We start from the raw sequence: 13,646 nt of genomic DNA on the forward strand, positions 1-13,646 counted from the left end.
GTGGTTCAGGGCCCCAGCAGTTCAGGGCCCCGACGGTTCGGGGTCCCAGTGGTTCAGGGCCCCAGCGGTTCATGGCCCCAGTGGTTTGGGGTCCCAGTGGTTCGGGGTCCCAGTGGTTCAGGGCCCCGACGGTTCGGGGTCCCAGTGGTTCGGGGTCCCAGTGGTTCAGGGCCCCAGCGGTTCAGGGCCCCAGCGGTTCATGGCCCCAGTGGTTCGGGGTCCCAGTGGTTCAGGGCCCCAGTGGTTCAGGGCCCCAGCGGTTCAGGGCCCCAACGGTTCGGGGTCCCAGTGGTTCAGGGCCCCAGCGGTTCAGGGTCCCGGTGGTTCAGGGCCCCAGCGGTTCAGGGCCCCAACGGTTCAGTGTCCCGGCGGTTCAGGTCCCCAGTGGTTCAGGGCCCCAACGGTTCAGGGTCCCGGCAGTTCAGGGCCCCAGCGGTTCAGGGCCCAAGCGGTTCAGGGCCCCAAAGATTCGGGGTCCCAGCGGTTCAGGGCCCCAGCGGTTCATGGCCCCAACGGTTCGGGGTCCCAGTGGGTCAGGGCCCCAACGGTTTGGGGTCCCAGTGGTTCAGGGCCCCAGCGGTTCATGGCCCCAGTGGTTCGGGGTCCCAGTGGTTCAGGGCCCCAGCGGTTCAGGGCCCCAACGATTCGGGGTCCCAGCGGTTCAGGGCCCCAGCGGTTCAGGGCCCCAACGGTTTGGGGTCCCAGTGGTTCAGGGCCCCAGCGGTTCATGGCCCCAGTAGTTCGGGGTCCCAGTGGTTCAGGGCCCCAGCGGTTCAGGGCCCCGACGGTTCGGGGTCCCAGTGGTTCAGGGCCCCAGCGGTTCATGGCCCCAGTGGTTTGGGGTCCCAGTGGTTCAGGGCCCCGACGGTTCGGGGTCCCAGTGGTTCGGGGTCCCAGTGGTTCAGGGCCCCAGCGGTTCAGGGCCCCAGCGGTTCATGGCCCCAGTGGTTCGGGGTCCCAGTGGTTCAGGGCCCCAGTGGTTCAGGGCCCCAGCGGTTCAGGGCCCCAACGGTTCGGGGTCCCAGTGGTTCAGGGCCCCAGCGGTTCAGGGTCCCGGTGGTTCAGGGCCCCAGCGGTTCAGGGCCCCAACGGTTCAGTGTCCCGGCGGTTCAGGTCCCCAGTGGTTCAGGGTCCCGGTGGTTCAGGGCCCCAGCAGTTCAGGGCCCCAACGGTTCAGTGTCCTGGCGGTTCAGGTCCCCAGCGGTTCAGGGCCCCAGCGGTTCAGGTCCCCAGTGGTTTATGGTCCCGGCGGTTCAGGGTCCCAGCGGTTCAGGGTTCCGGTAGTTCAGTGGTTCAGGGTCCCAGCGGTTTGGGGCCCTGGTGGTTTGGGGTCCCAACGGTTCAGGGTCCCGGCGGTTCAGGTCCCCAGTGGTTCAGGGCCCCAGTGGTTCAGGGTCCCAATGGTTTGGGGCCCTGGTGGTTTGGGGTCCCGGCGGTTCAGGTCCCCAGTGGTTCAGGGCCCCAGTGGTTCAGGGTCCCAATGGTTTGGGGCCCTGGTGGTTTGGGGTCCCAGCGGTTCAGGGCCCCAGTGGTTCGTGGTCCCAGCGGTTCAGGGCCCCAGCAGTTCAGGGCCCCAGTGGTTCGGGGTCCCAGCGGTTCAGGGCCCCAGTGGTTCGGGGTCCCAGCGGTTCAGGGCCCCAGTGGTTCGTGGTCCCAGCGGTTCAGGGCCCCAGCAGTTCAGGGCCCCAGTAGTTCGGGGTCCCAGCGGTTCAGGGCCCCAGTGGTTCGGGGTCCCAGCGGTTCAGGGCCCCAGTGGTTCAGGGCCCCAGTGGTTCGGGGTCCCAGCGGTTCAGGGTCCCAGTGGTTCAGGGCCCCAGCGGTTCGGGGTCCCAGCGGTTCAGGGCCCTGGTTGGGCCTCGGGTCCCCTGCTCTCCCTCCTGGTTACAGCAGCATCTGAGGCTTCGCTCATCTGTCATGTTGCCACTGAAACCCTAAATTACTTGCGGCTGGAATCGATGAGCTGTCACCTGTGACCCCGCCGGGCTTCCAGCAGCCTGACACGCTGAAATTAGCGGGTCCGTCCGCACCGAATGGCAAACGGCTTCATTTCTGAGGGAGCCGTGACATTTTGGAGAAGGAGGTGTCGCTCAGACTGATGCACTTCCAATAATGACCGTGGCAAAATGAACGAGGGAGCCGAGAAAACTTCAGAGCAGCAGAGGAGTTTAGGCTGACACATTAATTCAGATTCTTCCAGCAGTTACTGTTGCTGGTGATGGCAGGAAAGACCTGCTGTAGCAGTCTGTGCTGCCGCGATGCTGAAGAAGCCTCTGACTGAAGATGCTCTGTTTTCTCTAGGCAGTTTTATGGTGATCGAGGTTGTCCGTAAATGTCTTGATTTTATGAAGGTGAAGATTTTCATCATCATCTCTAGAGGTTCTACAGTCGTCCCCACAACAGAACCGGAACAGAACCGGAACCGGAACAGAACCGGAACCGGAACAGAACCGGAACCGGAACAGAACCGGAACCAGAACAGAACCAGAGCAGAACCGGAACCAGAACAGAACCGGAACCAGAGCAGAACCGGAACCATAACAGAACCAGAGCAGAACCGGAACCAGAACAGAACCGGAACCAGAACAGAACCAGAGCAGAACCGGAACCAGAACAGAACCGGAACCAGAGCAGAACCGGAACCATAACAGAACCAGAGCAGAACCGGAACCAGAACAGAACCGGAACCAGAACAGAACCGGAACCAGAACCAGCCTCTTTGTCTTTATCTTGAGGGAACTGCGTAAAAGCATTCGGGATCGTAGACGTCACCTCACGTCTTCCTTTGAAAGTATTTTAATAAACTCAAATGAAAACGCAAAAATGACCCGACACACATGAAGGACAAACTACATTTATTAACTACGTCATTTAAATAATATTTATACTATATATAATGTTAATGAATGTATTAATTAGGGTCATTTTCACACTAATGCTAATGCTAATGCTAATGTCCAAACCTTCTTGGTTAGCTTTCTGTCGCCTCTCTCTCCCTCTTCCTCGATCTGCCTCTAGTTCCTGCAGCGCGCAGCAGCCTGACAGCCAGACAGGAAGGAGCCAGCCGTGTTGGTTTTTCAAAATAAATGACATTTTAAAATGTTATTACATTTAAATGTATGGTTAGTATAAGTGTGCAAATATATATATCCTGTCATATAAAACAGCTCAAACCTGTAACCTTGATACATACGGTTGTTTTGTTATTACAGGATATTATTTATTTATTACATATTAATTAACACGTGTGTCATTACACACCTGTGCTGTAAATGGCTTTATTTATCTCTGTATTCTGTTATTCCACCTTTAATTTTGTACATGGATGCAGGTTTTTATTGAAACTTGATGCCGTGGGTTTCCCCTCCCGTCAGTCACACCGCCCACTGCCAGGGACGGGGGAGAGGAAAAGCTTCCGACTCTTTCTGGATTTCTGTAACTCTGTTCCCGGGAATCAGCAGAAGGAAGAGCTACAGTAGAGACAAGGCGGAGGAGCGGAGGTAAAAATAGACTGAATAGCAATGAGGTGGCTTTCCCTTCTGCCTGGAGCCGTGCGTGGGGAGGAACTGGAGGTTCAGGGGGGGCGGGGGGGCCGTTTCACCCGGCGAGCTCCGAGTCTCACGCAGGAGGATGATGGAGCCTCATTGGAGAACGTTCCACCTCCATTTTGGCGTCTTGATGAATGAATCGTCTTTAACCAGAGCGGGGGAAACGGATCCGTTGGGGCATGATGGTAAAATCATCTCTGGGGAGTTTTTATGGGTGATTAATTCAGATTAGACTCCGTCTTTATCACTCTGAGCTTTACTTACAGTTTGGAGGATTTCAGCCAGCGGCAAAAAAAAAAAAAAAAATTAAATGTCAAATCAGAAAGAGCAAAGATCAAAAAACGGTTGAGTGAAAACATGTTCACAAAAACTGATGTTTGAACTGTAATCTGGACCCGACCTGCTGTTGACCTTATACAGATATTAATCTTTTGTTCATGTAACGTCTGCTCTTAAGTTCTGTTTGGTTGATGATGTGTGGCACATTTCAACCTTTTTGTTTTTGGAGAAAAATAAAAAAAATAAGATCATGAAGCTCCTGACAGAAATGAGTTGGATGGAAACAGCCGGATTCAGCAGGCGGACAGAAGTTAGAGTCAGAAAACAGATGCTGCTTGTTAAGAAGTAAGAAATACTCCATTTTCCATAATTTCCCTCATTTATCAAGTGATTTCTAGAAAAAATTCAGATTATCGCAATCAGACCTCTAAGATCAGAAACTGGTGAGTTAAAGGTGGAGATGTACCATAATACCTTCAATACTTCAAATAAACTTTAAAAATAACTCAATACAAAAATAAATCATTATTTCATTTATTAAGCTACTTAAAAGATGAGACCCTCGCAGTAAATCATAAATTAGATTTTATTAAACACATTTTAGGCTGCACAGTGGTGCAGTTGGTAGAGCTGTTGCCCTACAGCAAGAAGGTTCTGGGTTCGATTCCCGTTCTTTCTGCATGGAGTCTCCATGTTCTCCCTGTGCATGGTGGGTTTTCTCAAGGTACTCCGGTTTCCTCCCACAGTCCAAAAACACGACTGTCAGGTTAATTGGCCTCTCCAAATTGCCCCTAGGTGTGAGTGTGTGTGTGCATGGTTGTGTGTCCTGTGTGTGTCTGTGTTGTCCTGCGACAGACTGGTGACCTGTCCAGGTGACCCCGCCTCTCGCCCGGAACGTGAGCTGGAGAGGCACCAGCACCTCCTGACCCACTGAGGGACAAGGGTGTTAGAAAATGGATGGATAAACACGTTTTAGTTCAGTTTCAGCCTCCACACCTGCTTTTCCTGATTCCAAATCAAAAGGTCCCTGCTGGCAGCATGAAGTAGGCCAACAACATGGAGCTCAGATTGAAAGAAGTTTGAGATCAGATGTCTGCTCCTTCAGACACCCAGAAACTAAATCCACCAGTTACCTAAAGGTCAAAACATTTTAATACAGACTCCAGAAATCTGGAGGAATGAAGAAGAAGAAGAAGAAACACTTTGTTTAAAGAGAAACCATAAGGAGTTCAGAGGCGACAGAAACACAAGATGGAAGTTCCTCTGATCAGTCAAAACATTTTGACCTTCATGCCAAACCCTGGAAAACATGAAGGCGGAATAAAATCTGCTTCGGTCTGAAATACCTGAGGGTGGTTTGTTGGTGGATGAGCTTTAAGGTAAAACAAGCTGTTGGAGCTATTTATTCTGTATTTTCTTTATCCATTTGAATTTTGTTAGCTTATCCTTAAATTTATATTTTTTGTATTATTTACAGAACTTATTTGTAGGTTAATAATTGTTGATTTTATTTATCTTTTTGTTTTATTATTTTTTTTGTTGTTTTTCTAAGCAAACAGGAAGTGAGGTGGGTTGGTCCACTTTCTATAAGTGTAGGAGCCTGGTAAAGGACCAACAGGCATTTGGATTTGGGGCCTATGGTTTTTACCAGTGCAAGAGAGGTAGAAGGAAAAGTTATCTCTGTTTTATTTTGCAAAGATGTCAAGAAATAAATAATGAAGAACAACTTACACGTTTGGATATTGAACTTTCTTTTGCCTGCGTTAAAGAGAACAGAATCCAGTGCCTCAGTGGCTTAATGGAACTTTGTTGGATGTTTGGTTTAACAAACAATCGCCACTACACAAGCAAACAAACAACAACAAACGATTCTGACTGCTGATTGGTCCGGCCTGAAACCGACCCGCCGGGAAAACTCCCGAACCTCCCAATGGCCCGCCCGCCTGCTCCTGGACCGACTTTTTAAAAGTCAAACGTTTAAAATAAAGTGGAGCATAAATAAACTTAAAAATAGTTTGTGATATACCAAACAATTTCCATTTAAGACGTTTAGAAGGTTTTTATCTGCATCGGCTCCATTTTATTGATCTACAGTCGGGGTCGCATCATATTATTCCAAATGTATGTGTGTTCGAATGGCTTAGTCAAAGTCCAGACCCTAAATCTGTCTGTTATGTTCAAACTGTAGCATCGCATCAGGAGAAACAGAAGATCCCCATTAGTGGTCATAATGTTGTGCCAGGTTTCCGTAAGTAGAGTCAAGTTTGCAGCATTTCAGCTAAAATCCCGAGGAAATCCGTGGGAACGGATCCAGAATGTGGGCTGGCTGCCTGATCCAAAAGTGACCCAGTTACGGAAGGAGGCGCGAAGCGGCGGAGAGGAAGAAGGAGGCGCGCGGAGCGGAGCGGAGAGAGTTAGCAGACAAAAGGATGAGCTGAGGCGCGTGGGATGACACCGTGGGTTAGGCGGGAGGAGAGAGGGAGCGCAGACACACGGAGGGTGACGTCAAACCCGAGCGGAGCTGACCAGCCGCCGCTCTCTGCGCCTCTGCACGCGGCCGCCGCGGCTCTGAAACACCGCGGAGGAGGAACCGCGGAGGGGAGACCGGAGGAAGAGGAGGAGGAGGAAGATCAGCCTCGGCTCGCGCTGCACTGGGACGCATCGGACGCGTTATTTATCTACTGGTTGGAGCGTGGCTGCTCGCCTCGCGCTGTCAGACAGGTGCTACCAGCGCGCGGGACGGAGCTTTGATCCTGAAGGTGGAGGCTCGCGCGCAGCAACAAGTTTCAGGTTCTGAATTTCCTCTGGATTCATGAATCGGATTTTATGGAGTTCTTGTTCTGCTTTTCTTTTTTTCTCCGCGCCTGGTGATTCTTTTGGGAATCTTTAAAGGAAAACTGGGAATTCCTGCAGCGTGTTAATCCCGCTCTGGTTCTGGTTCCGGTTCGGTTGGACCCGGATCCTCCGACCCGCTTCCAATCAGAGTCTCTTTCTGTTCCACGGTCCCGGCTCTGCGTGGCGCCGCGACCCCCTGATGGTGCCCGCGGTCCGGTCACAGTGGCTCGAGCTGCGGTCGCTGCTCGGACGCGCCACGCGGTGATTTTCCCACGCGGGGATCGTGATGGCTTGTCCGGCAGAGGCGAGATCGGTTCGAAAGGTTCTGTAAGGGATCCGCTGTCTTGACAATGACCTCCAGCCGCGCTGTGCCCCGCGCCGTTCCCACCCCAACCCGAAAGAAAAGCACGCGCCCTCGGTTCGATGCGCACGAGAAGACGTCGTGTCCCCAGAACCGCTGATCCGACTGAGAGTCCGGAGGAGCAGGAGGAGAGGAGACACTGAGACAGACGATCGGAGCTGAGAGGCGGTGATGGAGCTGTCGGAGGTGCGCTGCTCCAGCGCGAGCGAGGAGCTGTACACCATCAACAAGACGCCGAGCAGCAGCGGCAACAGCAGCAGCGGCAGCGGCGGCGGCGGCAGCGCGCGGCCCAAGCGGCTGCTGTGGCAGAACGCGGTGCGGCACATCACCGAGCAGCGCTTCATCCACGAGCAGGGCGGCGGCGGCGGCGGCGGGGGGGCCAAAGACGACCCCTTCGACCCGATCCAGGACGCGCGGAAGCAGTCCGCGGGCCGGACCTCGGTGGGGGACCGGCACAACAACGGCGGGACCAAAGTGTTCCCCGAGCGCGCGAGCAGCGACCTGGGCTTCCTGCAGATCGACTGCGCGCCCAGTAACTCGGACTTCTTCCTGAACTGGGGCTACACGTACCGGGGCGTGATTTTCCCCACGCTGCGGAACGCCTTCAAGTCGCGCGACCTGGAGCGGCTCTACCAGCGCTACTTCCTGGGCCAGCGGCGGAAGTCCGTGGTGGTGATGAACATCCTGGACGTGGTGACCAAGCTCACCCTGCTGGTGCTGCACCTCACCCTGGCCTCCACCCCCATGGACCCCATCAAGGGCACGCTGCTGGGCTTCTTCACCGGCATAGAGGTGGTCATTTGTGCCTTAGTGGTGGTGCGGAAGGACACCACCTCGCACAGCTACCTGCAGTACAGCGGCGTGGTCACCTGGGTGGCCATGGCCACGCAGATCCTGGCGGCCGGTCTGGGCTACGGGCTGCTGGGGGACGGCGTGGGCTACGTCCTGTTCACGCTGTTCGCCACCTACAGCATGCTGCCGCTGCCGCTCACCTGGGCCATCCTGGCCGGCCTCTTCACCTCCGGGCTGCACATCCTGGTCCAGCTGCTCATCTCGGAGAGCGCGCGCTTCTTCACCAACCAGGTGAGTCCTCACCTGTCACCTCCCCTTCATTCGCTGCTGCTTCAGGTTCAGAAACTTTGATTCCCATTCGTGATTTTCCTGAATTTGGCCGTGGAGCGGAGCGGGAATCTGCGGTCTGTTTTTTCCTAATCACATGTGGCAGTTTGTCTGTCTGCAGTTTTTCCGGCTGCTGAGCTTTCAGCACCGGGAACTGTCCCCCCCACCCCCGGTGTCAGAGGAGTAGCTCCCCCTACCGGCCAGCACCATGTTTCCTCTCAGCTGCTCAGTTCGCAGCATCATTAGCTTAAATCTAATTTAAAAACCTTTTATTGGACGGTATTCACTGGAAATGGGATCGGATCAGAATGTACTGATCCACATTAGCAAATGAATGAATCTTGATTTGCATCAAGCTGCAGCTGAAGGTTGGAGCGTCAGACCCGGAGCTGCAGCTTGTTGTCTTATGATAAAATCTGTTTACTCACGCAGACAAACATTTGCTGCTTTACAGAAGCTGAGTGGGTTTGTCTTCCCTCAGAACCGCCCGGTTTTTCAGTTTTTCTGCTCCGGTCTTTTACAGAGGCGTTTCTTCTCCTTTTTGTTTAGTTTTTAAGCTGATAAATCCCCGGAGGTGTGAGTCACGAAGGGAAATCTCTGAAATGTTTCAATCTTTGATGCATTCATTAGTACGTCTCTACCAGCCTCCTGGAACGCAGAATGTCTGTGAACTTTCATTTCACCACAGATTCTCAACTGAACTAAAGTCTGAACTTTGACTAGGCCATTCTGACACAGTAAGCCTTGATCTCATTCTGGATGAATGTTTCAGATCGTTATCCTGCTGGATAACGTGGTGCAGCATCCTGCTGCCACCACCCTGTTTTTCTTCCCACAGTGTTTTGCAGTGAAATGGTTTCATTTTGCACATGTTTGCTGCATATTTTGATTAGTTAATTAAACAGATTTTAACTGTTAAAAACCATAAAATGATCTGATTGGATGCTGGAAAAGAGTATTGTTGTGTGCAAAGTTGTGCTAGAAGGAGTTAGCCTAGCAGGGAAGCTATGCTAGCCCAAAATAGCATCTCAGTGCTAAACATGTAGCAGCTAACGCTAACATCAGCGTCCATATTTGTACAGAAGCTCCAGGAATGATCAGAAACTCTGGAAAGAAAAACACTTTGTTCCAATCTGACGGTTTAATCATCTAAATAAGAATAAAAACTTTAAAGAACGTTGTTGCGTTCATGTTTACTTATTTAATAAATTAGCAGCAAAGTGTTTCTCATTTTGGAAATTTATGATTTTTAGTTAAAATGCAAATAATTACGATTAATTAATTACAGAACCTGCAAATTACTTGATTTAAAGTTGAATTGAGCCGAAATGCAGACAGAAATCTCTCTGACGGTAAATTAAGCGCCGCGCTGCGTTGGTCTGTCTTAAAATCCCCACAAACACTTTGAGGTTTGTTGTTGTAACTTGACAAAAGGTGGAAAAGTTTAAGAGATGTGAATATTTCTGGAAGTCACTGGACTTTGACTGGACCGCAGTGGCGATTGGAAATGGTTCTGAAAAGTGTTTTATAAATTATTCTCCTAAAAATATGAAATGCTAAAAGCTAGTTTGCGTCTCCTGTTAGTTGTTAGAGCTGGAATTTTCTGAATTTGTATAAAATGAACTCTTCTGTGCATCCATCAAGCAGGCTGTGGGATTGTTTTGGCAGAGAAACCATCAACACAGACGTCCTGAAATGAAGCTAAAGAATAAAGATTGTCATGATTGCTCAGTGGTTGTTGCAGCAGCAGAGGCTCAGCTGGGTTTGGATTCTCTGCCTCCACATTTTCCCTCTTAAAGGTGAAAATCTCACTGGAGAAATCTGCTAGAGGTGCCAGACAGCGCGGCTGTGATTCAATCAGCCACACTGATTGTTCATCTTTAGAAACTTTGCTCTTTTTTAACACCTTTTGACTCACAGACTCAGCTTGCATTTTTTGTAAGTTCGGCATTTTCTGCAGATCAATTAGCGGATAGTATTCTTAGAGAAGCTGTTAGCTGGTCCAAGCCTCAGCTTCCCCTTCCCCAGTAGGACACGCTGATAACAGCAGCATTCATTCTGCCTCTAATATCTCAGCTGGAGTTATGTCTGCTGTGGAATTGGTTTTTGCCTTTTGCAGCTTGATAACACCAGCTGATTCTTCCTCTTATTGTCGAGAGGAATCTGCAACAAATCAGTCTGCGTGGACCCGAATGTTCTCTCTCTCTCTCATGAGATTAGCCGCGCTCTCTCCAGGAGCGGTCGCAAAATGGGTCTAAATTTAATCTGGAGCCCTGATGGATCAGACGTCAGTATAAACGGAGACAAAAGCAGCTCGAAACATGACCCACGATGCTGAGAATACCAAAATCAATGCCGGGATGCTGCAGAGAGGGTCTTAAAGGCTAACAGGCCCTGGTAGGAGGGTCAGCTGTTCGTTTTATAAAGCAGAGACCAAACTTTCTACCTGAGCTGCAACATGTTTAATGTGCAATTCAGCAGAAAACAAAGAATAAGGAAGGATCGCACCGTTTGGATTCACTGGACCGTAGATCATCATCCCACAAAGTTCAGGAGATTTCAGTCAGACCTGGATGTTTCCTTTGGACTAATAGTGCAAATTATTACAGTAAAAATCTTTCAAATGTGTATAAAGACATAAAAATATGTATCCTCAGCCATCAGGTCATGTTTTCATATCTCCCTATACCAACTGAATTTTGGGATTTTTGAGACTTTTAAACCAATTATTGTAATAAAACGTTTCCCATTTTAATGACTTTGTCACATTTTCAACTTTGGTCATAATATTTATAAAACGTTAAAGTAACAATATGTGGAAAATCAAAAACAAGACTTTTCTGTTTGCGAGTTTCACACCAGTGAGACAGACTGACATCTTAATGTTAGCGTTAGCTTCTGCTAGGTTTTTTATATCTGTTTAGTGGTTTAGCAGTAACTTCTGTAATGTTTTTATATGTTTAGCGGTTTGGCGTTAGCTTCTGCTAATTTATCGCTAAGATTCTTGTTCAGTGAATTGGTGAACTAAGGTTCTGTCAGGGTCTGTTTGTCCTCCCCTCGTCCTAGTTTCTTAGTTTGTTTTCCTTTAGTTAGTTTTATTTCCACCTGTCCCTGGAACCACCACTTCTCAAGACATCCAGCAGATGTCACCCATGCTCCACCCCTGAGAAGTGTCCTGGTTCAACCCGGACACACACCTGCAGCTGGTTAAGAGGGCGTGGACCGGCGATATAAGCAACAGCTACACTCCGTCTCACCGCCTGAGTGTTTGCCTACTACGGTAACCAGCGTTCCAGAAAGAGGCCTTCTGTGATTACTCTCGTCTAACCCTTGTTGTCTCCCTCGCCAGATTCTCCCGCCGTCTCCTAGTTGTTTCCCGGAAACCAGCTGCCCCGCGTTCGTGTAAGTCTGTCTCCCCGCTGTGGATCACCTCCCTCCTGTGTGATTTCCCGACCCTGCCGGTGTTCCCGGTCAGAGGCCACTCCCTGTGTGTGTGTGCGTTATCCCCCCTCGTCGATCCCTCTCCGGGATTTCCCCTTCGGGACGCTACGGGCCAGGAGGCCCACGCCCGAACTTCCCGGAGGACCGCCTGGACGGATCAGGCTCCAGGCCGTGCCCGACATCAGAGCTACTATCGCCCGTCAACGGACTCTTGGCTCGCGCTCCGCTTCGCCCCATATACCTCCACCCAAAGTAAGCTCACCTCAGTCATTTCCTGGAGAAACTCCGCTGAGTTCCCGCTAACCCTGCTTTCTCCCGTTGGCAGTAGAAGAACCGGTCCGCCGATTCGGCTTCGCCACCAGCTCCCTGACTCTTCAATAAACATCATTGTTTCTGACTCGCTCTGTCTGATTGTGTTCTTGCATGTGGGTTCGCAACCTTAAAGCCAACATGACAGAACACTCAGGCCAGTTCGTAACCTCAGCAGACGCAATCAGACGAGCGCTGTCCGAACAACACGCGCTAGTCCAGTCACATGACTCCGCATTACGGGAGTTAGCTAGTCGTCAAGCCGAGACTAACGATAAACTAACAGAATTAACCACTTTCCTACGGAATTCAGTTCAGCAGGCTCCCAGCTCTCAACCTTCCCCGACTGAGGCTCCGGATCCACCATCCCGCTCCATGTTTTCGGACGTCCGACCCTCAGCGCCAGAGAAATTTTCAGGTGACGTCAGGAAGGTCAAGGGGTTTATTCTCCAATGCAATATCATCTTTAATCATTCACCGCAGAGTTTTTTGCATGACAGTGCTAAGATTTCCTACGTGTTATCCCTGTTGACGGGTCGAGCCCTAGAGTGGGCCGAAGCCCGGTTTTCTTCAGCCTCTGACTATGGGTGTACCTTCCCCGAGTTTTTGAAGGAGTTACAGCAGGTGTTTTGTCAAGAGGCTGAAAAGACTTCAGCCTCCCGTGAACTACACGGATTGAAGCAAGGCCAGAAGACTGTGTCAGACTTTGCCATCGATTTTAGAATCTTGGCCGCTGCTTCAGGCTGGAACCCTGCTGCGCTTAAAAGCGCATTCTTTCATGGATTAAATGAGCAGATAAAGGACCAACTGGCTACTCTAGATGAACCAGAGTCTCTGGATGAATTTATTAACTTGGCCATAAGACTAGACAACCGGATTCGGTCAAGGATGAGTGAGCGATCCCGCCGCACCGCCCTTCCGCGCTCCGCACAGGTCAGTAACCAGTCGACTGTCCAACCTCCACCCACCTTTCCCTCATCTACAGGACCAGAACCCATGCAACTGGGACACGCTAAGCTAACCCCAGAGGAGCGGCAGAGGAGGATGCGATCCCGGCTTTGCCTTTACTGTGGTGAACCCAATCATGTCATCGCTAACTGTCCAGTACGTTTAAACCCGCAGGTCCGGCAGTAAGGACGGGGAGACTGCCGGAGACTAAAACAGTAAGATCTCGCTTCATCATCCCTGTCTCCATAATCATTAACGAACCATATTCTTTATCAGCCCTCATTGACTCAGGGTGTGAACAGAACCTCATTAATTCAGACATCGTCGAGCAACTGTCTATTGAAATCGAGCCGCTTCCAGTTCCTCTCCGGGTATCAGCCCTCGACGGAGGGAACCTGCCACAGATCACCCATCAAACCAAGTCAGTGCGTCTACTCACTTCAGGTAATCACACAGAGGAGATTACTTTCCTTGTGTTTCCTGCCGCTAGTGCCTCCATCATCCTTGGTTTCGACTGGTTATACAAGCACAACCCGCACATAGACTGGGCCGAGACCAAGATTGAGTCGTGGTCCACTAAGTGTCACAGTACCTGCCTTCATTCCGCCTTTCCAGTCGTCACTACGCCTACAGAGCCAGCTGTGATCGACCCATCCGACGTCTCCTCCATTCCCCGTGAGTACCATGATCTAGCTCCTGTTTTCAGTAAGGACAAAGCCCTGTCTCTGCCACCCCACAGACCGTATGACTGTGCCATCGATCTACTGCCTGGCGCCCCATTACCCAACAGTAAGCTATACAACATTTCT

The 13,646-nt window shown here is 50.9% G+C and overlaps 1 protein-coding gene and 1 long non-coding RNA gene across 3 annotated transcripts in view; both read left to right on the forward strand.

Moving 5' to 3' along the window:
- Positions 1-6,177: 6,177 nt before the first annotated feature.
- The window catches only part of adcy8 (adenylate cyclase 8 (brain)), a 97,196-nt gene continuing 89,727 nt past the window's right edge, over positions 6,178-13,646 (forward strand). Inside the window, exon 1 of one of the 2 annotated variants that reach the window (XM_008434781.3) lies at positions 6,178-8,103. In XM_008434781.3, the coding sequence (XP_008433003.1) occupies positions 7,192-8,103 (912 nt within the window). In that variant the 5' untranslated portion in view covers positions 6,178-7,191. The remainder of the gene's footprint in view (positions 8,104-13,646) is intronic. The other variant, XM_008434782.3, reaches the window with a different exon arrangement.
- LOC145548158 (uncharacterized) lies at positions 11,172-11,977 on the forward strand. The gene is made up of 2 exons (XR_014084450.1): positions 11,172-11,832; positions 11,906-11,977. It is a non-coding gene; the product is annotated as an uncharacterized LOC145548158 (long non-coding RNA).

The sequence above is a fragment of the Poecilia reticulata genome, chromosome 17 (assembly GCF_904066995.2).
Source record: "Poecilia reticulata chromosome 17, P_reticulata-male-v2, whole genome shotgun sequence".
Classification (NCBI taxonomy): Eukaryota; Metazoa; Chordata; class Actinopteri; order Cyprinodontiformes; family Poeciliidae; genus Poecilia; species Poecilia reticulata.